The sequence below is a fragment of the Accipiter gentilis genome, chromosome 25 (assembly GCF_929443795.1).
Source record: "Accipiter gentilis chromosome 25, bAccGen1.1, whole genome shotgun sequence".
Taxonomy (NCBI): domain Eukaryota; kingdom Metazoa; phylum Chordata; class Aves; order Accipitriformes; family Accipitridae; genus Astur; species Astur gentilis.
In genome coordinates this window covers 15,200,905-15,227,111 of record NC_064904.1, presented here as the reverse complement: position 1 = coordinate 15,227,111, position 26,207 = coordinate 15,200,905, and the positions used below count along the sequence as shown (strand labels likewise).

Below are 26,207 nucleotides of genomic sequence, written 5' to 3'. Positions count from 1 at the left end.
CAACAAGAGCACACTATGTATTCATTCTGAACAAACTGCAGAATTTTAGTGCTTGGAAAAACCTATATTTTCTGTTATAAACAGTTTTGTTCACATTCAATTAGAATGACTAGATTCTCTGTTCTCTGAAATTACTGCATTACATGGAAGAATATCAGTCATGTAAAAGGATGAATGTCAGCTCTTTTTCAGACTTACACTACAGTGAGCAGCAGAGCTGCCTTAACACAAACTACAACTTGTAGGCCTTAAAGGTGGGAATCAGAGGCTTCTTTTTCAGTCAATCTCCCATCAGGGCATAGCCTACCCAACTAATTTTTGCTAGTAAAAAGGGAACCCTGCTATCCAGGTGCTTTATATTAATGCCTTGAAACTTTCATTTTAATGCTTCTTGAGAGGAGTGTTATCTAGTTGCCCATAGCCCTCTCTTCATTTGAGCTGTTCACCTAATTGCAATGTTCTTTTTCCAAATGTTAGATTACAACAAAGATGAACATGCTGCCCCGAGGCACATTCGCTAGTGCAGGAACCCCAACTGTGGAAGAACTGAAAACTTACACTGTCCAACTGGGAGACCTAAGTCAAGAAGCAAACGTGGTACATACACAGGTAAAAATGGCATGTCCTAGCATTGCAAAAAATACCAGGGATTCTAAACACAAGACACTGTTTGGGCACTGGGAAGCATAGCCATTAATGATATTACTGCAGATGGCGTTCACTGTAGTGTGGCTTTTGCATCAGGTATGGACTAAAATGTAGAAATCAGTTTAGGATTTTGAGAGGTAACATTTCAAGTTTCAGCTATGATTCTTCTGATACCCGAATCCAAAGATTTGCTAGTGTGGGTAAAACTCCTCAAACTGTATAAATATAAAGCAAGGAGCCTGTGAAAGATTTAATAAATCTGCAGTATTGGAGCTGACAAAACAAATTTTGTTGTGCCCATTCCTGGGATTAGACACCTGTAAGACCACAGCCACTCCCAATACACAAACGGTCATTGTCTCAGCTTTGGCCTTGACAGTTCTGAATATTACATGCATATAACTCTCATCCAAGTCTGTCCCTCAGTATTTCATGAATTACATTTTATTATTAGCTGACTGAACCTCTAACCTTATACGAGTGAATAAATTTTAGCCATGCCCTGGGTGAAAGTACTGAAAACTTCTGACTTGCCTTTACCCAGGATAATGTGGCAGAGGAAGTCTCTTCCAATTTGGACAGAAAATTGTTTGAGCTGCTTCTGGCAATCAGCCGATGTTTGAATAACATGGAGGAAATGTTGAACACCTCAGTGCTCTCCACCGAAGAGGCAGCTGTGCAGCAGGCTCTTTATGAGGTAAATGTCCTAAAGCATCCAGGGAAGGAGAAACCCCAGTGCATTTGTGTTACAACAGAATATATATGCCCTGATATTTCCTCTCTGTTTTGCTGGTATTATTCAGGAATAACACCACCAAACAGGTTTGGGCCTATTGCTTTTAACAACAATTATCAACCTGAGCCCTGCTGCCTTTTACAGGCAAGAGTCCTTGGACAGAGACCATTTTCACTCATGCTATCTTTCTTTCAACCCTTTAGACTCTTTCTGTCGAGCTGCAAAAACTTCATGCTGATCTGAGTGATAAAAAGGATGACCTTCTAAAGTCTATTAGTTGTGCTGGTGGGAGCACAGATGTGTTCTGTGAGTGCTTTAACAACTTGCAGGCACGTCTGGAACAAACTCAAGCTGCCACTGCTTCAAGGAGCAACTCAATGAAAGCTGGGCTGGATCATAATAGCAATTATCAGGTACTCCACTGCCAAATGCACATCTTGTTTCACAGCATCTATTAGACTTGTCAGTGTTAATGCATTTGGGTTACAGATGAGCACTCTATAATGGGCTTGCCTTTTTCTTGCTACTAAACAAACTTGTCTTGGCCTCTCAAGAAGCAAATTAATTTTGCTGTTTACAGTGCTGTTTGCAATGCTGACTACCTTAAAGGCCTTGATCACAGTAGAAAATCTGCATGCAGAAAAGATGGAATTAACCTGGGATCCCATGCACGCTGAGCTACAGGCTAAAGCAAGTTTCTGTGTGTAGGGATTAGGCCAAAGAGGGTTTTGTATATTCCTTCTGCTGCTGTGTGGACACAGGAGAGGCAGGCTTTTTCCCTTTTGGTGCCATGTCTGGCATTGGGCTACTTTTAGCTATGTATCGGGAGGCTGATTTGACCCTTTGTATTTACTGTTCCTTTAGATTTTGTGCTGCAGAAACCATAGTTTTGCGAATTTGCATTTTTCTGTTCTTTTTCAGAAAAGCAGATAATGAGGAGCTTTTCTATAGATTCTTGTGATAGGCTACATCTAGTAGCTATTGCTGGAAAATATTCAGATCGGGTATTTAGGCTGAAGTAAGGAAAGAAAAGCCTGGTCTTTGAAATACAGTTTCCAATGTCCAGCAAAATTCCAGTGTGCTCACCGTCTGCAAGTCAGCCTAGCTCTTTACTGCTGAATAATAAAACAGTTTCTTTGAAGTACACTGGGATGTTGTTTCCAAACAGTAGCAGGACTAGTCTTGCAATGTTTAGTTATGCGAAATCCATGGAGCTTCATCAGTCACCAGTAATGGGGTCATTTTCTCATTTTCAGAAGAGAAGAATTTGTTTCTCTGTAAGTTTCACAGATTTTTACGGTCATAGAGGATCATTGTGACAGAGACTACACAGACTTACACTACACAGGCTACAGAATTTCCTTCTCTAATTTACTGCTTTAAGCCCATAATGCACATGCTTTATTTTGTTTTTCAAAAGAGGAAAAAATTGCTTTTGCTGCAAGAAGTAACCATTTTGTTTGCTGTGTAATTTTGTCTGGCCATTACTATATTCCTGATATGTGATATACTTACGATGTTTGTTTCTTTTGCAGAATGAAACCAGGCTGCTCTATGATCAGTTAACTGAGAAAAAAGCTACTTTGCAACAATGCTTGAATGCCATACGTGGACATAATGTTTCCGAACAGCTTCAGGTAATTTCATTTGAAGGAAAAGAGAGGAAAAATCTCAGCATTAGCTATTATTTCCAGTTTTGTGTAGTCTATTAAGTTTCATATTTTCTAAAGTTTGAGTCTTACTTAGGTTTTAAGAATGGAGGAAGGAGAGAGTTCAGTATTCACCACCCTTTTTCTTTCTTTTTTTTTTTTTTTTTTAACTACACCTCAATCCGTAGTCAGACCTAATTCCAATCCTTTTAGTAGTTGGAGTGGAGGAACCAGTCTCTCCACAACCTCTCAGAGCAAATACACCCCACACTACAGCAGGGAAGAAAAAGAGCTACACAAAGTACAGCACTTCACACATTATGCCTTTTTTATAAGCAAAACTAGCTTTTCTTTGTGGGAATAGGACTCCAGTATTTATATCTGCTCATTCAGCATTTATAAGCACTTTATCATATGGCATTTGACCAGTTAAGCTATTTTTTTTTACCTTCATAGGCATTAGCAGAGCAGTGAAAATGAATAGACTGCATATACTCCCCAGAATGGTCATTGGCCATCTATCTACTCGTTGGTGAAGCAAAGAGGGTGCCCCAAAACTTTTTTTGTTACAGGCTCATAACCTTGTTTACAGGCATAACTTTCTGCCAGGCTGAAAGCTATGTTCAGAACTTCTGAATCCCCTAGCAGGTACTGCTGCCTTAGATATATTCTGTCAAGTAACCCCTCTTGGAAAAGAAATGCCAGAAGTACTTAACTTCCCTTCCTTCAGAGAGAACCTGTCTCAATCCATCCCTGACTGACTCTTTCTGATTCATAAGAAAAATGGTATTTTCTGACTCTGTGATTCCTTTTAATGACTGCTCTTGAATTAGTAATCTGAAATGCATGTTGAATGTTGAACTGAGACACAAGACCTGAATTCCCTTCCTGGCTGTGCCATTTGAATCCAGTAAGCTGTGTCATGAACAGTCTTGTCTATTTAGCTTATAAGCTTGTTAGATCTCCGTGTCCCATTGTGAACTTATGAAGTGTTGGCAGAGCAGAGATCCAGCCCCTGGATCTGCTGTGCTACTGGTAATAATGGAAGGTTTAATGGAACAGAACTCTTCCTGATAGCTTATTTTGTCCTTAATTCAGAAAACTGATGCCTGTGCTTTGGAGCTGCAAAACTTTGAAAACCAAGTAGCAAAATTGAGAGGCCATGGGGAAAGATTTCAGTTACCTATCACCTTAATCCAGGAAGCTTATAAATTAGAGGTAAGAGCACAGTATAGTTTCCACTTACTCAGCAAGGTTTGATTCTTCTAAGCAATGTATTTTTAGCATCAAAAGGCTGATGGTCGGTTATTTTGCATTCTGGGAATGTGTGTGTGGGTTTGTAGGATTCATTTCTGTCCTTTGTGAATCACTAAACTGTGTTTACATTGTAGGATGTTTTGGATGACATGTGGGGGATTCTGAAAGCAAAGTATGTGGAGCTGAACTCTCCTTCTGTCAGTGAGAGCCAGTACGAGGACTTACTTCGTGGATTTGCAGAGCTGGTAGCTATTGGACGAGAGAAGATTGCACAAGATCCAAAGCAGCTAACAAAAAGCAGAGCAGCTCTACAGTCTCACTTGGAAAATCATAAGGTATAAGATGCTTATCACAGCACTGCTCAGATCAGCATAGCAGGAGCACTGTTTTTTGTGACTGGTTTCTCTCCAGTGTTATGGAGAAGAATGACTAGCTCATAGCACAGGAGAGGGACTGGAGTACATGCAGAACACAAAGCAAAGTTTTCAGTAGACCAAAGTAGGACCCACTAAAATATGAAAGAGAGGTTGTTATTACAACTGCAGTTTTGATGATAAATTTAGATCAGGATTTCAGTTTTGTCAGTCTAATCTACTTTGGCTTACCTCAGAATATACTGATGTGTGAGGAAAACACATGTCCTTCTAATTACTGGTAATAAATCAGTAGTGAGATTCCTGAAGTTGCTGTCTAGCAATTGGGAGTTGAGCCTTTGCTTTCAGCATTCTGTGCCGTCATGATCTGATGGAGGAAACTTACCCATAACAGCTCCTTTTCTGAAGGAAGAATAGTTTAGATCCTCCCCTTGGCAGCCCAGTGTCCCCTGTATCCAGTGCTACATGCTTGATGGAAGATGGGTGAGAATGCACCTGCATCCTCACTGTCCTGCTGCTTGGCAAGAAGCCCTGGCCAATGCTAGTCACTTGAAGATGTCTCTGTCACGTCAACACCTTGATTTAACTGCTTCATGTAGCTCAAAGTCCCTTAAGAATTGCTTCAGGATGCTAAGCACTGCAAACCACTACTTCAGAGTCATAGGAATGGTGTTTGCCACTCACAAATTGCCCTTATCAAAGCAAAATGTTAGGAATTTATTTACAAAGGAAAACAAATAATGTATCTGCAGTCCAAGTACACATACATAGATTTACAAAAGCAAAAGAAAACTGCAAAAGCCATTTTCCCTGCCCTCGTTATCAAGACTTATCAGGATGCTCACACAGCCTATGCCTGGGGTATGGTCCTTAAGTGAAATTCTTGTACTAGATATTAGTTCTTAGTGAAGAAGATCTTGACTGAAGAGTGTGATCTTAAACCCTCAAAGCTTTTTTCTGGATGAAAGTTCTGTTGAGATTCGGACATTTCCCAAGAGCTCAGCTGAGCCATAACTAAATCAAACTGTTACCTTATAGTTATCCCAAAGGATTATTGTGCCCTGCCTACTGCTTAGGCCTTAGAACTGCTAATACCCTTGGTGCTTGGAGTCACCTCGCAACCAGGTGAAACAAACCGGATAATGGCTGTCAGGTGATAACTACCTCACACTAAACTATGAATTTATTTATAGTTAAACTCTTCCTTCCATCATCTTCCTACAATATCTTCATATTTCATATGAACTGAAGGTGTAAATGTAGATCTTTTTCTTTAGAAATGTATAAATGAAAATAGTGCATGCAACTCATCACTGGTTCCTGACTAACTGTAAGATGATCAGTAACTGCCTATCTTGGGGTGATGCAGAATTTGAATAGAAGGCTCCTGACTATGAGCTATGAGAGACCCTGAAACTGGCTGCTCTTCTCAGTGAGTCTTCTCTGTCTTCTTCATAATCCTGCTGTGGGTGTGTGATCTCTCTTAAAGAGCAAGCTTTAACTTGTTTTTTTCAGGACTTTTTCCACAACCTCATGACCCACATGGCTTTCATGCAAGCATTTTCCAAGAAAGTGACTCCTTCCATCCTACAAAAGAGAGAGGAATTCTGGAGAGAGCTGGTGAATGAAGTCAAGTTGCTGGAGCAGAAGGCTTGCCAGTATGGTATACACTTAGAGAGCCTGTTAAAGGTAATAAGTCAAAAGAAACCCAGAGTAAAAACTGGAGGGAAGAAGGAGAAGAGTTGTGTCTTGGGGATCCCTTTCCATACCAGTGATTCTTTGGCTAGTAATTGTCCCTTCCTGTCTCCACTGGACAGCAACAGTTTATTTCTTGTTCTGTATGTGTCATTAAACTGGCTTTTTTCCTTGAAAACCTCTGAAAGTGGACATTTCAACTCATTATTCTGACATGGGTGGGACTTTATGACTTGTTGCAGTAATTTTTGTGTGCCTGGACTAACAGAAGAGCCCTTTAAGGCACAAAAATACCAGCAGCACTTTAAAATAGAACTTAAAACACCCTTAGAGAATAAAAAATTAAGTATACCACTTTAAAATAAGAAAACTTGAAGATATTGGAGAATGAAATAATTAATTCATCTGTGGTGAAATCATGTCTTACTCTAATATTTCCATATTATTCACCTATTTTCATGTTCTGTTTTATTAAAGCAAGAGCTGCTGTTGCTAGAATAAGCATTAAGGGCTCAGTCTGGTGTAGCAAAAATGCAGGTAGATGCATGCTATGTTAATGATGCAATGTATTTTTTAGGAATGGATGGAATTTGATGATGAATGCCTAGTTTTCAATAAGGAGTTAGAGGCGCTTGCCTCTACATTGCCCACTGTGAATTTGGTTGAAGAAACAGAAGAAAGATTAATGGAAAGGATTGCACTTCTAGAGGTATTTATGTGTCTGTGTCTCTGGTTTTCTTCGTGGATCTGTAGAGCTGGCATGATGTAAAACCTATGGAAGAGGAGAATCAATCTAGTGCCTTCAAATATCTGAACCCCTGGTTACAATAGAAGGTCTACAGATTTACCAGCTCCTTTTAAAATCCTGAGAATTCAAAATGAGATGTCCTGATTTCTATCTGACCAAAGAGAATAAAATTCCTTTTGTACAGAATGACAAATAGGCTCCCAGTTTCTTCCCAGCTGCATCTCTGATGGCAAAGCTACACCTTTAGTTAGAACCTCAACTTCAGTTGGAAACATATTATCTATGTTTTAAATGCATTTAAATGTAAGGATATGAAAGCAGCCTTTATGGTTGTTTTATAAAGTTAAGAAGAAATAGTGTTCAATAAACTTAGTGATGTATCTTCAGAGAGTGCTCTACATTCCTCACAGATTTGACCTTTGTTGGTCTTCAGAGGACCATTTCTATTAGAAATTCTTGAACTAATGAGTCTTTGGGTCTATATTGAGTCCAGTAGGATATTTAAATTCATATACTATAAAGGCAAAAAGGACTACTGTAATTTAATCTAGTTAACTGCATGAAACAGATCATTGGACATTCCCAGAAAATTCTGAGTTACAGTAAAGCTTTTGAAATAAATCAACAGTAGATATCTACAATCATATTGGCCCTCTGGTGCTTTTGATGCCTGTTGCACTGAGACAGGAGACATGCAATATTGCTGTATCCATTCAGTGTGAAGCTGCCTGGTTTCCTTTGGCTTTTTAAGTTCTTAACTAGCTCTTCACTCTTAAGTCTTTATTTTTCTTTAAAGACATCAGAAACAAAGTAGTAAAGCTTTAGAAGATGCTTTTGGGGGGAGTCCCAGCACTGGACTTTCACAGTTTCAAGGACAGAGCAGAGTAAAATTCTCTGGGGCTTAATTCCTGTGAGAGAAATATCCCTATTAATAATATTGTACAAGCCCCTTATGCCTGGAGAGAAGTGAGATACTTGCACATCACACAATTGCTGTTTTCTGCCTTCTCCCTAGGACTGATCTACTTCCTGTGGTGGTTTTTTTTTTCCCCCCTTTTCTCATTTTGACCTTCCAGTGAAGTGTAGCAATGGTGAAATGATGCTTTATATTAATTCAGCAGTCTAAACAAACCAGACCACTCTTATGTCTTTTACTTAATGTCTTCATTTTCACTCTTCATTCCTCCCTGCCACTATTATTCAATAATTATCCCAACAGCTTCCTTCAAAACACAGCTAACTTTTTTTTTAAACAGGATAGAGCCAGAAGGTCATCAAAGAACAGGAGGGCAATAACTTTCTGCTGGGGGCAGTCATATTTGGACAATGCAGCCAGATGTGATGGAGAGTTTTTGTCCATTGCTTGAGGTTTACATGTGTCAAAAAAGCCCATCAAATCATAACACAGTCCTGTGTCCCTTTTTTATGTAATGAAGTACAGGTTCCTTCTGTTTGGAAAATAAAATACATGACAGAGAAAATTATATGTGTATTGCTAGCTGTATTTTCAGTTTTTAAAATATTATTGTTTTGTGAACTTCCCATATTCTGATAGCAAATCAAAAGCAGTGTTGATGAAAAGCATGCCAGGCTGTACCAGATGGTGAAAGAAGGGAAGAAATTGCTGACTGCTGTGAGCTGTCCAGAAATAAGAAGCCAGATTGGGAAGCTGGAAGAGCAGTGGTTGTCTTTAACCAAAAAAGTTGGCCATGAACTACACCGACTTCAGACGTTACTCAAACTCTTGGTCAGGTGGGTATAACTCAAAAGCAATTAATGATATCAGCTAGAAATTAGTTTCTAACCTTCTATAGATGTATTTTCTGAAACATGGCAGTGAATTAATAAATAACACAGCTCCTTTAACTTAAAAATGAGAAAAAGGAAAAAAAACCCCAGTGATTATCAGAAAAGTGGCCCTTTATTACACAGCTGATCTTTTCTCACTCTGTAGACAAGTGCTTCACTGCCTACTTATTTTTGTAGGAAAATATTTTGATTGCTGCCATTGCAAAGTCAGTGCATCTAGGTGAGAGTTAGCTGCATCATGCTGCAGTTTTTACATTGGAAGTATTAACAGAAGCTCTGATCATGCTGCCCTAAGCATTTTGGCCTGCTATGAATGCAAGCTAGCCTTGATTCCCATGCAAAAGCATAATGCACCTGTCTGTGCACGTACACTATCCCCCTTACAAATGTTCAAGACCTGGCTGACATGCTGCCTTAACTTGTGTTCTGAAGCTCTCCAAAGGGGGATGACCCAAGCATGCTCAATGCTTTCATATGCCCCAAGCCAACTGTCAATGCAGTCCTGGCAGTCAGGTGGAGACAGTTTGGGGTCCTACAGCCCAGTCCACCAGCTGATGTTCCAAGCTCAGCTCTCCCTGCACCTGGTCTGTGTGCTCTGAGCTCAGGCTGGCTGGACCCATAGTGTGAGAGAGTATGCCAGTGTTTCTTGGTATTTACCTCTGCCGTGTATTCTGCCCTATATCTCGGAGTGTGCACAATCTCCTCTGGTGGTTTTGACCTCCAGCAAAGCTCTTTTCACCAATGTGAGCTTGTCCTGGCAACTGCTGGGTGAATACAGAAAGAGAATGTTTTAGGGAAAGCAGAGCAGCTGAAAAGAGCTGATAGGAATAGTCTCATGCGTACCTCCAGCAGAACTGCCATGTTGCACATCGATCCATGCTTCTGCAGGATTGTGTAGCAGAATAGGTCATGCCTCCTCACAGAGAGGAGGACAACTTGGGGGGTGAGAAATGTATCCTAGACTTAGCTAAGAGGTATATGTTTGTGTGTTTCGTTCCCTCCTTGTAGCTACAACAGAGACTCAGAGGAATTAATGAAATGGCTGGATTCTGCTCAGCAGAGAATGAATTTTTGGAAGGAGCAATCTCTCAACGTGTCACAAGATCTTCCCACCATCAGGGATAACATCAACAGCTTGTTTGTAAGTCATTTCTCCTGCCAGGTTTAGATAAGGCATTGTACTTCCAGGGAAAATGACCCTTTTGAGCGGTGTTTTTATTTGCCATGACCCAGAAGCTGCCCACATACTATAGCACTGAATGGCTGTGTGTGCCAAAGCCACTCCATTATCTGTGTGAGGAGCCATTAGAGTGGGAGCCACCAAAGGTCTTCCTTCACATTGCAAGGACAGCCAGAGTGCATAAATCAGAATGGAATCCTCTCATAATGAGCTCCCAACTGCAACCCATCACAGCCCATCCAGGTTCTCTTAGGCACCTACAGCGTAACAGCATGGTGTCTGTCTTGCTCCTGATGCCAAATACCACATACAGCAGTTCAGCCAAGCTGATGGGCCACTTACCGACTGAATTTGGAGTATGTGCTCAGGGAACAGTGGTGAAGACAGTGGTGCTGTGAAGATGGTCAAAGTCAGGGAAGAGAAACATGCTGAATTGTATTTCATGTCTTTGCCTGCCCCCTGCTGCTGTGCTCCCCTTGTATGACTAGCTAGGAGGTTCAGCCCCAATGTGAGCCCTGACAGAGGGAGTGTTGCACAGTGGGAAAGCAAAACATCATGAAGGTTGGACTGGTAGGTGTGAGCTGGCCAGAGACTCAAGGATTGGGATTGTTTCCTGGACCTCTGTGTGAAGTGGGGATCAGGATATTCCCAATCCTTGTGGAGCAAAAGGTGGCATTCAGCATTGTATCAAGATAGGCAGAAAAACGCCTTGCCTGCTGCCAGAACATGTTGAATTTAGGTTTTCTGAACTTTACAAACTTGCCAAAATCTGTTTGTTGAGGTAGTTCATCCTGTCACTGAAAATCTGGTTTGTCTTCTTTATTTAAATAGATACATAAATATTTACCCTCTCTTAAATTTCTCCCATGCACCTCAGACATTCTCTAAGGAAGTTGATGAAAAATCTTCCCTGAAGTCATCTGTGGTGAGCACTGCCAACCAGCTCTTTCATGTGAAGCAAGCTGATACTGCAGCACTTAGGTCATCTTTGGCAAAGTTTGAGCAAAAATGGGGAGAACTGATTACACAGCTCCCAGCCATCCAAGAAAAGCTTCACCAGGTGAGGAGAAACTCTGCTGCCACCTCTCTGTTCGAGCTGAATACTTTAAAATGTTGCTGCTGGAATTCAGTTGGCTACTCCATAAAGCCCCCAAAGCACCTCTTTTCTAATTAGCTGTCTGTCTTGCTTTCAGAATAACCCCAATATTGTCCTGCAGTTTAATTATTGCAGTGTTCTTTCTGGGCTGTTTTGCACATATCTATCATCTTTACAGTTTTATATGAAAGTCTGCTACAATTAGAAATAATTTTATTTCAAATTTCTGAATTCTCAAACTTTTCTTAATTTAAGTTGTATGCCCCTCTGGAGCACAGTGCTCACTTTCAAGTTCATACCGCTATAATTGCAATTATAGTGCCTGAGCCTTTCTAAAAATACAAATGTCATCTTTTTTGATATTTCTAACAAGCAGAGTGTGGAGGATTCATTATATGCTTTTCCCCCAGCTTCAGATGGAAAAACTTTCATCACGGGAAGCTATTGCTGAACTAATGACCTGGCTGGACCATGTGGAACAACAGCAGGGACATGAGGAGCCAATAAATTCACAATGTAGTGCTGCCCAAGTCAGAAGCCTTCTTCAGAAGTACAAGGTAAATGGGAAGCTGTAAGTCCAGGCCTTCTGCAAGGTGTTTGGCTGTAAAAAGGATGGAAACAGCCTACAGGCACTGTCATATCCTTCCCCTTGCTCTTGGGAGGGTTCCTCAGTCTCAAAGGTGCCTTAACATCTTCCTTTACAAAAACATTTTGCTTCTATGCCACACAAAATACTTCCTGCCCTGCAATGCAGCTACTGCCTGCTGTGCTATAGTCTCCTTTTCCTCATGCTGTCCCATCTGTCTCGCTTGGTTTGCTCTCTCTTACATTTAGATTATAAAATGTGTTGAGCAGGAAAGCTTTGCTTCCTTAGGAAGATAGACTCTGTGTTTGTGCTGTGTTTTAGTCTGTCTTTTCAACAAGAAATACCTCATAATGGAGCTCCATAACCAGGATCCATTTAACTGAGAACAGGGGTTTTGAATATTACGTCTCATCAAAAGAGCTAACCTGCTAGGAAGAAGGGACATGATGAACATCCCTGCAGAGAGAAAGGCTGCAGCAGACTCTTGGCTCTGTTCAGATGCTAATGCACCAATGACAGAGGCTGATTGCTCCAGACACAGGGAGGATTCAAGCCAGCTTGTACCTCCATAGCTGCCAGGGAGCACAACCTCAGGGCACAAATCCCTACAGAGCCATATTTTGCTCTGCCCTTGCAGAGCTGCCGAGCAGTGCTCTGGACTCAGGCAGGACGACAGTTCTCAGTCTACAGCTGCAGTTCTCAGACGCTTTGGTACTGCACGAGGCAAGTGCCAAAGTAAGCATTTCTTTCCAAGTGCCTTAGTATAGCAGATATATAACATTTTGGTGTATATCAGTTGGATTTGGTAGTTGGAACATGTAGGTGAGGTGCTGTTTTTAACCCTTTGGATATTTAGAGATCAGTTTGTAGGTGTGTTTTCTGTACTTATCAGCAATGAGGGGATGTGTATGCTGAGAAGAAAGCTGGATGAGGGTCGTGAATTCCTATAGGGAAGCAGCTATGGCTTCAGTACCTCTACTGTGCTGTACCCTGGTGGCTTTTTTCTGGGTTCTACTAGATACAATGAGGAGCCCTTTCCTGCCCTCTTCTTCTAAGACCTTCTGAAATAAAAAGGCATTCCCTTATGTTGTTCTCACTTTGCGTGTAGTTTCTCACTTGTCTCTGTGGGCAAGGACTCTGGTGCTGGAGGACGCTTCTTCCTCCCAGATATTCTGATGTTCTATTCTGATACTAGATATTTTGATAAAGGAGCACAAGCTCTTGTCTGCACTTGTCTGTGAGTTGCAGGAGAGTGGAAAGGCCTCAGTCTTAGCCTAACCTGGCAGTGTGATGGTATTGTCCAATAGATAAAGTATTGGGTCTGGTACCCCTAGGTTTTATTCCCTGCTCCGGCACTAGCCTGTTCTCACTTTGAGCTGCCCATGTAATGATAGTGATTTTCTGCAAAAGTGGATGGAAATAACTACACAAATATAGAATGGTAAAAATTGAGAATTATTGCTACAGCCAGGTCTCTTTCAGAAAAATATTTTAGGCCATGGTTCAGAATAAGCTGTGAATGTCCCATAACTATGCCTTGAAGCATCATTGGAACTGATCAGATTAAAACTGCCAAACTAATTGTTTTACATTTTTGTTTTTGTGGTTTTTCCCCTCCAGGAATATATGATGGAAATGAACTTCAAGCAGTGGATGGTAGATTTTGTTAACCAGTCACTCTTGCAGATGAGCACTTGTGATGTGGAAAGCAAGCGGTATGAAAGGACAGAATTTGCTGAGTGTCTTGGAGAGATGAACCTGCGGTGGCACAGACTGCAGGCGTTTCTGAACAGAAAGGTTTGACTGAGTTCTCATTGCTTTCTCTCACAACTCTGATCTTGCCTGTGCCAGTGCTCTGTATTTTGCAAGCACCCTTTCTGCCTGAGTCTGAAAACACTGTTGAACACAGAGAGACTCCCTGTGCTCTCTGCTGTCTGTCCATCCTGCTGTCTCATGGGCAGCCTATGGAGCAGTCTCATACCACATCAGCTATCAGGTGGTGGGCAGGCATCCAAGCCTCAGCAAGGTCTGGGAAGGTAAATTCTCCTGTAACTTGCGGGGGGGAGAGGGGGAATGGACAAAAGCTGCTCTTTGTGACAGCCTGGGATTTACCCTAGTTGGCTGTATTAGGTAGAAAAAATAAGATTCCTCATATGAAGAAAATACAGTCAGTGACATGTCAACAAAGATGACCTATATTGAGAAACTTTTAAAAAGGAAGAACTCAGGGTAGTGTCTGCAGGTGAACCTGTTAGTGAAATCTGTTGAAGCTTTGGGGCACTGTGAAAGTTGAGGCATTTAAAACTCAATGAGAGAAAACACTGGATGGTTTGTGGAAAGGACAGGTGCTACACTGCTTGTTACAAACAGCCAGGTGCTGCTCAACAAATGCAGCACCAAAAAAAGCAAACCACCCCTCCACATGCCATATGATGGGAATGAGAAATAGGGTTATATTAAGCTACCACCCATTTTCCTTTTGTAGCAGTTGGATTTGCCAAAAAGTAATAATTAAGTAAGCAGTGTTGACAGCCATATTCATATGGGGACATATGACCCTGCTGGAAAAGGCACAGCAGGGATCGCTTCTCAGCCCTGCTCCAGCTCTCCTGGGTCACTGGAAATGAGTTACTCCATGTCTGTGTCCTCCTTCTGCAGTAGGTCAGATCCTCAAGAGCCAGTAAAACTTTTTAGCTTTTCCTTTCAAAATATTTTCTCTAAATAGTATTTTCAGTGCAAATATTGTAATCTCAAATTTTGTCATGGAAGAGGGAGCCCTGTTTCTACCCACCTCTAGGTTTGAGTAAGTTAAAATAGTTCTGTAACTTTCAGATACAAGACCTGGAACACATTTTGGAGGATATTACTGAAAATGAGAACAAAGCACAGACTCTACACAACTGGCTGGAAGCTCAGAGTGATCGACTGAGATCTTTACAAACCCCAGCAAGTCTGATCTCTGCACAGAACACATTAGATGATTGCAAGGTAAAGCATTATATGTGTGATACTATTGTAAAAACTTATTAGCACTTTGCTGAATCCAGACTAAAGAACTGCACAGATTTTAACAGAAAAAATGTAAAGGAAGTTGCCATTTCCTAGAAGTATACTACAATGTAATTTTAATTAAAGCATATTAGGTTCAGATGATAAAGAGCGACATCCACTTTTAATGTAAATTGCTATTTTGCGGGGTTTTTTTCCTGCAACTGAAGATGCATCTGTTGTTGTTCCATGGTATTTGGAACGTTGTGCAGCAATATTGTAGATCTTATTCTAAAATGCCTCCAAAAGAAGTAGTTCTCAGTTCAGCACAGCCATGGCAAAAGCTATCAATTCCATTAGTTTGAAGAGCTCTGTGGTGGAAGTGTCATGGAAACTACACAGTCCAATTTGGAAAAATAGCAACTCTCTCTACTCCTGCTCTAGAATGTAGTATCTCTGTGCCAGCCTCAAGAATCTGGGTGTCCTTTGGTTTTGTTGTGTTTTTCTAGGCATCGGCTCCCTCAAAAATTAGTACAGGTGCAGCCAGCTAATAATTGGCTCCTATAACTCTGACAGTCTGCTGTTTACATTCAGTACAGTGTTCCCTCTCTAGTTTTTTAACACGGAATATTTGTTCTTTCATTGCCATGGTTACGTGTCTCTCTCTTGTAGTAGGCTGCTTTTATCACCTAGAGTGCTCTGTTACACACCGAGTTACTTGTCTTCTCTGAAGCGCTTTGAAATGTGTCGAGGGGCCAGAATGGAAGAAAGATGCTGGCTATCTTTGACTAAAACACTAACCTGCTCATTAAAATTAATTTGCTCAATAAAAATGAGGTCCAAATTTGAAAATGTTTTGGGGACAGTAAGTGGAGGGAAAAAAGGTTGTGGCTTTAAGCGTAGTATTATAGGAAAATGTTATGGCCCATTTTGTGTATGGCTATTTACTCATTTTGTGAAGAGCTTATTGCTGCGCTTTCCTAAGCATGTCAAGACTAGCTTATAATCTTGCTGATTGTGTTGTGGGAGAAGTTATTCTCCCAGGCATCCCCATTGATTTCAATGGGGTTTCTCCCATGGGAGACAGCCTCTGACTAAGAGGACAAGCTGAAAATAACTTTCTAGAAGTTGTTAGGATGTCAGGGATCCTTGTATTGCAAAGTCAGTTCCTCTCTTACCTTTGTCTGCTGGAGCAGAGGAGGACCCGAATGCTAACCTGCCCAAGGAAAAGTTCAGCTGCATTAATAGAAAAACCTTTTGCATCTGGAGAGGTACGAAGAGGCCTACATGATGGCTGAGGAATTAGATCCTGATGATTTTCTTCCCAAGCATGATGTCCAGTGCTCATGCTGACAGTAAATGGACTGATTCTAGCTCTACCTGCAGGAGACTGTCTAAAGCAGCCATTGTCATTTTGAATTCTGTGAAGCAGTTGTTCTGTGTCAGAGTTGAAATGGTAGTGGTGGTGGTGTTGCATGGCTGAAGAATTACACAGAATTGGTTTTAAAGAAGGAATGTTTATCTAAGCTCCTCACACAAAAAGGTTTTTTCTGTGGTCTCATTGAAAGATCTTATCTATCTTCCTTTTTTTTTTTTTTCTTTTCTCATTTAGGAGCTAGAAAATCAACTGACAACTAAATCCAGAACTCTTGATGAGCTCAAACAGAGTTTGGCTTCAAATGTTGGGGCAGAACAAACCCCAGAAGCTCTGTCTCATAGGATAGCTGAGCTCTGTGAAATGGTGGACAGCATTGTAAGCCAGGTAAAATCTTTGTTTGCATTCAGATTTCCTCCAGTACATATTCTTACCACCAGTGTTATTAATCTTCTTCATGGGATGGCAGGAGCTGGTACAAAAAAAGATGCAAAGTATTCCTTACTCTTAATCTTAACCTTCCTAAGAACTTCTTTTAAGTCTTTACCATAATGTAAATTAATGTATTTCCAATATTGAGAGAGGAAGAAAAGTCTGATCTCAAAGTAGTTTGAAGTAGTAGGGGACAGAACCCCATCTGCAGTTTAAGAAAATAAATAGCACTGCTATTTTTCTGTCATGTTGAAAAATGGAAACCGTAAACTCTTACTCGACCTGCTTCTCTTTCATACCCTGGTCTTTCTCCCCTGTAGTATGCTGGTGGAAGCTGCCTACTCCTGCCCCATTCTCACTGTGGCTTTTCCATCTCCCAATGACTTTCATCCACATGCCTGGACGGCTTTCACGATCTTCAAATCCTATGTAGTTTCCAGTGGCTTCAAGGACAGTCTGGCAGATTGGTTTCCTGTGCAAATTGACTCCCCAGCAGTTTGCATTTATAGTTATATTCTCTTTATACTTGGAACTGATCTTTTTTTATCTAGGTGTAATTGATAGGAGCATGAGATATAATAATGAGTACATTTATGGATTTAAATTTGTGATAATAAATAACCATATACTGTAGAGGATTATATGTGATGCAGTGATTGTGTTTATAGTTAAGATTCCCTTACACTTTGTAAATGCCTTGCTTTTGTTCCTCAAAACTTTGTGAAAACTGAACCCTTTTGCTTGAACACTTCCACATGAGATGTCGGTCCAGGATGGCTCTGCTGCTTCTTGTTTTAGATTTCAACAGAAATCGTGGCTGTTTCTTACCAAGAAAGCAGAGAAATTTTTGTGTGTGTACATGATGAAAGTCTTTCCTTCAGCTGTAGAGCTGGCAATTGAAATTGGCAGGATTGACAGCCTAGTGCTTTTTTCTTCTTACAGTCACCATGGGTCATGTTAATTTTAGTATTTTTATGACTTAAGTATCTAATTTACAAACTGCAGAATGTTCTTACAGCCTAGTTGTCTGCATGTGCAATGAAACATCAAGTGCAGCTTTCTTCCCACGGGTGACTGCTCTCAGCAGAGCCAGGCTGTGATTTCAAATATAGGTCTAAGGAGATGTGATAGCTTGATTATATTGTCAGTAGGTTGATCTCAAGACTGTGAGTCTGTGGCCCAGAGACATTTCATGAGCACAGTATCTTTCCATCTTCCTTGAGTGGGCAGTGATTAGTTGCAGGCTACAAAAAGCAATTAGAGATTCCTCCCACCTATACCATGATTCAAATGAGAATAGGGATGATTAATCCATCTACTCCTGCATGCCTGGAACTCAGATACTAGGATTCCATGATCCATGCAGTCTATTTAGCGTGCACTATAGTGTAGAAAAGTCTTCCTCTTCCATTGCGTGTATGCATAGTCATAACTGAAATCTGGCATCTGGCTTTGCCAGGTCCTATGGAGACATGCTTGTTTGCTTGCCTGGTTTTCATGCTCTTCTCAAAGCATCTGGTACTGGCATGACTGAAAATAGATATTGAACTAGACTAATGTTTTGTCTAGCCCAGGACATGCCTTATGTACTTTCCTGATACAGAAGGATAAAAATGGCAAATCAGACTGAAGGAGGACTGTCGGGTTGTGTTTGCAGTGTCTGAGAGTGTGTGGCAAATGGAAACCATACTTGCCCCAATGTAGCTTAAATTACTATAGTAATGAAAGAGACATAGAAAACAAAGAGGATATCCATAATTTAATTTTATATGAGAATCCTGAAGTTCCTAGACTGTTCAAATTTTCATTAAAAGGAAACTTGATCTCTGGACCAAACTATCTGGTTCCTAAGAAGAGTAAGGCTCTCAACTTCCTCCCACTTCAAGTTGATTTTGGCAGGAAGGAATACACAGTTCATTATTTCAGTACTTTTTAAGTTTTGGGAGGTTCTGGAGTTGTGGCTGACAGTATAGTGCTACCCTGAACTCTGGTTAATTTTTTGTTTCCAGCAAATTCTTATACTTTGCTCTATCTAAATACTGTTTACTGCTTCATTTGAAGCCTGCACACTTCCTTACCAAATGGGAAAATACTCCAACTTGTGAAATTGTTGTGGATTGTCATGGAGTGAGCATTGAGCTTAGATTTTTAAGTCAATATAAAGGTGATTTATATGTCAGGACTATCCAAGAAATAGTAACAAAAGTGGTTCGTCTGCAGGTTGCACAGTTAAAGACCTCAATGCAGTCAATACTGGAGCAGTGGAAAGTATATGATGAAATTTATGCAGAAGTCAGCCTGATGACAACAAGATATTTGTACTGCATAAACCAGTGCAAACCTTCTGTGGTGTCATTGGAAGCTTTGAAAAACCAGGTCAAAACTCTCCAGGTAAATCTACTGAAGTTGTCTTATTTCTGTACTTCTTTGCCTTTAAACAAACAAACTAACTCCAGTGAAAAAAGACAGAAAAATTTATCTAGGCAACTTCCTCTTTATTATAGTGCCATCGAAGTCAGTGGATTTTTGGGATTTTTTGTTTGGTTGGTTTTTTGTTTGTTTGTTTACCTCCAGAGACACGGAGGACTATTTTTAGACTTTGTACATTATTTAGCACATAGGTTCAACTTCGGTGCAATTCAGGTACCAAGGTTCAAGAGAGAAGTACAGGTCAGCTGCTATCATGTCTGCCTTACTGTGGCCTAGCAGAGGCTCCATTTTGGATTGCAAAGATCCCTTGACATTTTCGTCCTCTGCACATGCTGGAAGGCAACTCCATATGAAGCACCAGGTCCTCATGCTCCTTTGCATTACAGAGTCCAGGTAGACATGTGCACTCCACCACCATCCCTCATGCTAATGTCTACTCGGTCCATGTCTAATCCACATGGACAGCAGGAAGTTTAGCTGAAAATACAGCTGGCAAAGGAAAACCTAATGCCATCGCTGTATGTGTTTGCCTAAAGGTTACTCACCATTCAGGTGAAAGATGTTGGTTCTCAGCTCATTGGTCAAAAGGAAATTTGCCCCTTCACTTGCACTTCCCAGGGAAATGCCCTGCCATAAGGCTGTAGCATAACCTGGAAGAGATGCCCATGCATCGATGCTGGGACTCAGTGCAGAAATGAAGGAGACCTGGGAGAAAATTGGCAAAGGGTCCATGTCTCTAGATCCATGACTTGAATGATCCACTTGGGGTACTATCTCCCAGCCACTGGGCCAGTGACCACTGACACATTTTGCATTAAAGCATCCTTCCACATAAACAGCACAGGAGTCAAGGTCCAGGACCCAGGATTCCCCTTCCCAAAAGCTGTGGCTTGCGTTAGGTGGGCACAGCAAGCCCTGGGGCAGAGCAGGGGGATCCCCAAGCCTGGTGTTTCTAATTGCTCTAGCGTGAAGTCAACTGTTCAGTTGCCCTCCAGACAGCTGGAGTTCCATGCACAGCCTCTGAATGAGGCTGGGCATAAATACCAGACGTAAATGCTCTGGATCATCCTGCTGCTCTGCTTGGCTGTTACAGAGTCTATTGGGGCATCTAGAGAGGCAGTGCAGCTGGCCCTGGGTCTGAATGTTTTACAGATATGGCTAAATCCCCTTACTTGTCTTTAAATCAGCGTTGAAAGGCTGTGTAAACACTCCGTGTTTTGGTGTAAATAAGGCCTGTTTTGGCTTATTTTCAACTCATCAGAAGTGGTGCAGGACAGACAGAGGCTCTGAAACCTGGGCACATGTCTCTCGGCAGTAAAGCCTGCCTAAGCGCTTTCCACCCTCACCTGGGGACATGTAATAAATGGAAGGAACTGGGCACCTTCTTACCTCCTTCCTTCCATCACCCTCATTGTTTTTAATCCAGATCAGTTCACAGATACGACCCCTGGCAGGGTTCTGCAATTGCCTATATCAGGAGGGGGAACATGCAGCCAGGGACAGGAGTTGTCAAGCCGACTTTACTGCCAGTAGAAATTTGCCTGAAGCAGTGGCTTAAAATAAAAACATTTTTGGTTTCTAGTGAATTAATTTAATCAGTTTAAGGCTGTGGGTTTGTTAAATGAGCTGTTTCTTTAAGAACAAATAAATTACCTCAGCTTAAAATTGACCCCCTGAATGACTGTTTAACTTGGACCATTTCACCTCTCTTTTAGCTTCCCAATTTTTAGGATCAGGTGTTACATTTTTCACAAACATTTTAAACTGTGCTGCAAACCAGTGGCATTATTGCCAACCTATCCCTAGCAATCTATAGGGGAAGCTATACGTGTGTCATTCATCTCCACTACTAATTGCAGTAATCCATTTTGCAGTCTCTTCAAGATGAATCAGAGAACAGTGAAGAAAGTTGGGCCAAGCTCCAGGCTGCTGCCAGTAACCTGAAGAAGAACTGCTCCCCCTCCTTTGTAGAGATTATTGAACAGAAGTGCATGGAGGCACACACTAAGTAAGCTTGCAAAAAAGACCCCCAGTTATTAGTATGTATAAAAAAAAAGTTGCTGAGGCAGGACTTGAATGTCTGTCAGATTTTTAAATCTATATTAATATGACTCACCTGTCTAAGGGTACCTGTGTGAGCAATAGCTGATACTACCTTTTTTGTGATGGATCGCAGAGCACAAAATGGTGCTGTGTCAGCAGGCTTTCAATAACATGGGTATGAATGCAAAGAAACTCCCACAGGAATCCTACACCAAATCATATTCTGGAGGAGAATCTACTAGGAAAATGCTCTCATCCTTTGATATGTTGGCAGGTGGAACTCAGTAAATGAAGACATCACAGATCAACTGCGGGCAGTGCAAGCAACCCTGCAGCTTTGGGAGCCCTTTGATACTTTATGCACTGAGGCAGCAGCCAAGTTACACCAGCACAAAGAGCAGTGCACTCAGCTCTTGGATGCTCAAATGCCTGAGGATAATATGATAGAGACCCTGAAGCAGAGGATACAGGATATAAAGGTACATGAATATGTTTCTGCTTCCTGGTACAAACAGGATTTATTTTTGAGAAATAAATTAAAATAACACCTTCTTCCCCCGCTCCTGCCCTAAGTCCAGTCAGTGGAAAACATAAAATCTGTGGGGGTTTTCCATTAACGGGCACCTTTGTATTTCCTTTAAATACTTTGACCAGATCCTGAGACGAAACCCATCCTGAGTTAGCATAGGATGAGAAGAGAGCAGAAGGAAGCAATCATATTCCATATCTGCCTGTTTCTGCTCTATACAAAGAATCAGGCCTGTGTTGGAAAGGATCATTAAACCAAAAATTATTTACTTTATGGGGCACTGTTTGGGAGAACAGATAATACCTATTAGAACAATAGCTGGGGAAAAAAGACCAGTTTTCCAGAACACAGGACCACCCTGAGGTCTTCTACAGTCTTCAAAATTATTTTATTTGAGTTTGGTACTTTTTTTGGCCAGGTCTGATAAGTTCACAGATTTCTGAGCTCATTAGATTATTCTAAATGCTTCTGACTTTAGGCAAATAAGATCTCATGCTGAGATCACAGGGTGCATTTGACTCTCTCAGGCAGCAAAGCTGTCATTAGGTTCTGACTGCATTCAGACTGCAGTAAAGAAATATAATAATTATTTCAGGACAGAGCAATGATTCATCATGCTTTATGAACCTCTAGCCACATATTGGAAGAAGTCCGAAGTACTCCATTTTGCACATGGCCAATTAAGAAACTTTACATTATGGGAAAGAGAACTCATATTTCTTCCTGTGTCAGAAACAACTGAGAGCAGCAAAGCTTAGACCAAAACATTTTCACTTTCTTCTGATCTATTAGTGGCTGTGACATAAATTCATCAATATGTCAGCAAAAAGGCATCACATTTTCTGGAAATTTTTGGGAGGAGTTTTGCACCTACTAAGCAAGGCAAGACCACTACAGTGCTATAGCACAGTAGATTGTATCCTACTATGTGTGGGCAGGACACACAGAATTTATAGGGTTTTTTTGAAAGTGGTGAGTTAGAAGAATGGGGATCAGTGATATGGCTTAGGAGTTACATGTATTTGAAAATATATGTGCATTACAAAACTGTATTTTAATCTCTCTAATCTTTTCCTGTAGTTTATATTAGGAAAGATTGTGGGTTTATGGAACTCTGTTGCCACAACAAATAAAAATAAAGTCATATAGAGAGAGTAAGAAATCAAAATAGGTTATTTACTAAATGGCTGAAGTGGCAGTTTACAATATGATCCATTCCAAAGACAGGGGTTAGGATCTAAGAGCCATTTTGCAGTTTAGGGAAACACGTCTGTTCTTTGCTATCAATCAGAAGTCTTTGTTCATTACTCACAGAAAAGACAATATACAGTGACAAATTCCAGGGGGTTTCATGGCTAAACATAAATAAAAGTTGTCCAGATTAAAACAAAAAAAAACAAACAAGTACATTAAACGAGTATAAAATGACTGCCTTTGTTCTTGTACTGCCTTTAGAGTTTAATTTTATAGGATCTTTTCTGTAGCATTTCTCATCTGCAGCATGGGCCAGTTTCTCCATGTGCTAGTGTAAATCCATTCTGTAGAGAGGGATATTCTGATTTCCCTCCCTAATCTCCTCTGCAGCAGTAGTCTCCTACTGCCTGAAGTCACTGGTGTTCCATTGAACTTTGAACTGTGCCTTTCCCAGCATTAGAGTCAATGGAATCAGTTCCCATTATCCTCTGAGCAAAAGACTGAAGCCTTCACCATAGCTGAATTTGGCTCCCAGAGGAGATCAACAAAAAGAGCTTAGTTACAGCAACAAAAGATACTAAATGAAAATGGCACATGAATGACGATCTGATGCATTTGCTGACTTCTTTTTCTTTCCCCTTCTCTCATCAGAATTTACAGCATGGCCTTCAAAACATAGCAGGATGCCGTACCCAGATTTCTTTGCTGGCTGATAGGATAAAACAGCAGGCTGGAACAGCTGCACAAGCCATTCTGTTGGAGAAGCTGCAGCCACTCCAGAGAGCGTCCTATTTGGAAAAAATGTTGCAGAGGAAGTTAGATGAATTTGAGGTATTTTTTTTAATATTAAATTAGCTGTCAGTGTGAGGTAACTTCTTCACTACAGCCCTGTGTGAGCTACCTTCTTCACTAGAGCCCTGTAGTTCTTGAATTGAAATTAAATTTCAATAAAATAAAACTTAACAGTATGATCAACTACATAAAGAAATAATACATGAAGCCAGAGGGACAGATGAAGGAAGGGTTTCACTCTTCTTACCTGCTTGTGTTGCTCTAACAAGCTTTTGTAAGTGGACCTATTACAGTCAAGCAGTATGGGACCCTCAGACGATTAAAGGTTAGGAAACGTATTTTTATTCTATGGACTTTGAAGTAAGTTGTAAACTTTCTCAGCTCTGCCTTTGAAAAAACCTAATGGCTTCAGTTTGCTTTGGTAAGAGTACACACAATGTACCCAAAATCAAACAGAAAACTGTGGTCATTTGATGTAATTTTGAAGACCAAATTCACATCCCTGTTCAGGCAGAGTAGGGAGGGACCCGGAGCCAGGTTTCCCTATATGATGCTCTGCTCTCAGGAGTGCTGTGGGATTGACTTCCCCTCTGCGCAGGTATTCCTAAGAAAGCTTCCATGTAAATGTACTGCTGTACATTTACTAATGTAAAACTTGTCTGTTCCTGTGAAAAAAGTCTGGTTTCAATGAATTGTTCTGTTCTAAAGTAAACCCAAATTCATCAAGAACTTTTCAGCCAGCTCTATTTATGACTCCATCTACCACCATAGTTCAATGGCTGGAAGCCAAATATCTTTGTGAAGGTGACAAATTTCTCATATTCCCTGTGAACTTCTCACTCCATGAAAAATTTCATTTCTGGGTAGTCATTTGCTCTGGTGGAACCCTGTAGTGTTACCACAGAACTGTCTCTCTCCCAACACCAATTTTTTCTATTCATTCCTTATAAAAATGTTGCTGTTTCAGTATTCTTAGAGATGTGGAGCTTAATTCTTGCAAGAAAGAAAAAGTTTTCCCAGTGCTCTTCTCCCTGACCCAAAGAAACCAACCTAGTGAACAGACAAGTTGAATTCCAGCCCTAGTTATTTGTCTCCACAGAGCTCATGTGAGCTCTACAGCCTTGGCTGTAGGCACAGGGGAGCAGGCCCTTATATATGTATAGCTTAAAGAAAGCTCATTTTCACAAGTTTCTTCCCTCTGATAAGCTAAGTTTTGGCTTTCCAATTTCATAATAAATCAAACAGCCCAAAGCTACAAAAAGGTATCAGAGATGCCCCAGTACCTTCTAGATAGATATGAATCTCTCAGGGTTTAGAGATTCAGTTTCTTGCTTTGTGCTTTGGCTTAAATTTTCCCTTTATCCAGTGCAAAACCAGCAAAGTTCAGTGAGTGAGTTACAAATACATTGGAATTTGGATTTAACATCTGTTTGTTTTCTGATGATACTGCTTATTGCTCCTTTTTGCATATTGAATATGTGTATTAAATCATAATTAACATAAACATGCAATATTCACCCTAGTTCAATCTTTCACAACTGGAGGATTTCAAGAACTGCCTTGAAACGCTGGAGGGTCGTGTCCAGAATTGCACAGATGCCTTCGATAGCCTCTGTCTAGAGGGAGAAACAGACAACTCAGAATTGCTCATGGTACATTTGGATTCCCAAGTACAGAAAGATACTACTCAGGATTTAAGCGTCTGAAGGATACCAGCTCTTGCCTGCTTCAAGAAACGCTTTGTGCCCTAAGTATCGTAGTCATAGCACTTCCATCTGAGTAACTATAATCTCATCCACAACACAAAAGCAATGATTTAAGTTCATAAAAAGTCAAGATATGCATTGCAGGCCAAATGCCTGCACGGAGGGGAGGAAAATCACATACATTTGGGGTTGATGGAAGATCTTTTTCCCAGCTTTGCTCTGGAGCTACCCTGTTGTCCTCAATGTAGGGTGCAAAGTAAATCTGCAAGTACCAGCTCCTGAGTATCTGTTAGTACTGTTGGAAAAGTGGGCCCTGTGTAAGGGAATTGAAACTTTTTTCTTAACACAGAAATATGGGGGGGGAGGAGGGGGTTAGGTTAGCATTTTGGATGCATAACGTTCAGATACTTCCTACAGAAGAGAAATAGGCTTCTCTATTTCTTTGAAATGAAACAAAGGCAGTATTTTTTGCAATGAATTTATTTTTTTACTTCCAGAATCACACGTTGGAGCTTGCTGCACTTTCTCCAAGCATAGAGAGTTTGAACGAAGCAAGCATTAAGCTGCCACTCAGTGACTTCACCCTGAAGAAAATGCAGAGTCTGACTCGGCAGTGGAATCAAAAAACAGCAGCTGCTCTGGAACGCTGCAGGTCCGAAATGCAAACAAAAAAGTCACTACTAACTGTTTCCTTTTCTGTGAGGAAAATCAAAACCCAATTAAAGCATGGCAGGTCTTGCAATCTGTTCTCAGGTTTCTCAGGGGCTTTCCAAGTTGAATTCCTGCCCGTTCAATTTACTTGATTATTCAGTTGCTATTTGTATTCCAAGTCACTTGAAGCAAAAATCCGGATGTTCATAGGTGAAGAAGGTAGCAAAGTGCCAAGCAAAACCCTAATATGTTAGTATTACTAGCCACCACGTTAGACTGTATGCAAACT

At 40.8% G+C, this 26,207-nt stretch overlaps 1 protein-coding gene across 6 annotated transcripts in view; it reads left to right on the top strand.

Moving 5' to 3' along the window:
- Positions 1-26,207, top strand: part of SYNE2 (spectrin repeat containing nuclear envelope protein 2) — a 190,278-nt gene that overhangs the window by 119,904 nt on the left and 44,167 nt on the right. For all 6 annotated transcript variants that reach the window (XM_049828823.1, XM_049828819.1, XM_049828822.1 and 3 more), the window contains 21 exons: positions 478-609; positions 1,193-1,345; positions 1,588-1,797; positions 2,920-3,021; positions 4,132-4,251; positions 4,425-4,625; positions 6,180-6,353; positions 6,937-7,068; positions 8,663-8,859; positions 9,925-10,057; positions 10,974-11,156; positions 11,603-11,749; positions 13,399-13,575; positions 14,611-14,766; positions 16,379-16,528; positions 18,794-18,964; positions 20,878-21,011; positions 21,321-21,525; positions 23,421-23,600; positions 25,085-25,213; positions 25,765-25,919. In XM_049828823.1, the coding sequence (XP_049684780.1) occupies positions 478-609; positions 1,193-1,345; positions 1,588-1,797; positions 2,920-3,021; positions 4,132-4,251; positions 4,425-4,625; positions 6,180-6,353; positions 6,937-7,068; positions 8,663-8,859; positions 9,925-10,057; positions 10,974-11,156; positions 11,603-11,749; positions 13,399-13,575; positions 14,611-14,766; positions 16,379-16,528; positions 18,794-18,964; positions 20,878-21,011; positions 21,321-21,525; positions 23,421-23,600; positions 25,085-25,213; positions 25,765-25,919 (3,341 nt within the window). The remainder of the gene's footprint in view (positions 1-477; positions 610-1,192; positions 1,346-1,587; positions 1,798-2,919; positions 3,022-4,131; positions 4,252-4,424; positions 4,626-6,179; positions 6,354-6,936; positions 7,069-8,662; positions 8,860-9,924; positions 10,058-10,973; positions 11,157-11,602; positions 11,750-13,398; positions 13,576-14,610; positions 14,767-16,378; positions 16,529-18,793; positions 18,965-20,877; positions 21,012-21,320; positions 21,526-23,420; positions 23,601-25,084; positions 25,214-25,764; positions 25,920-26,207) is intronic.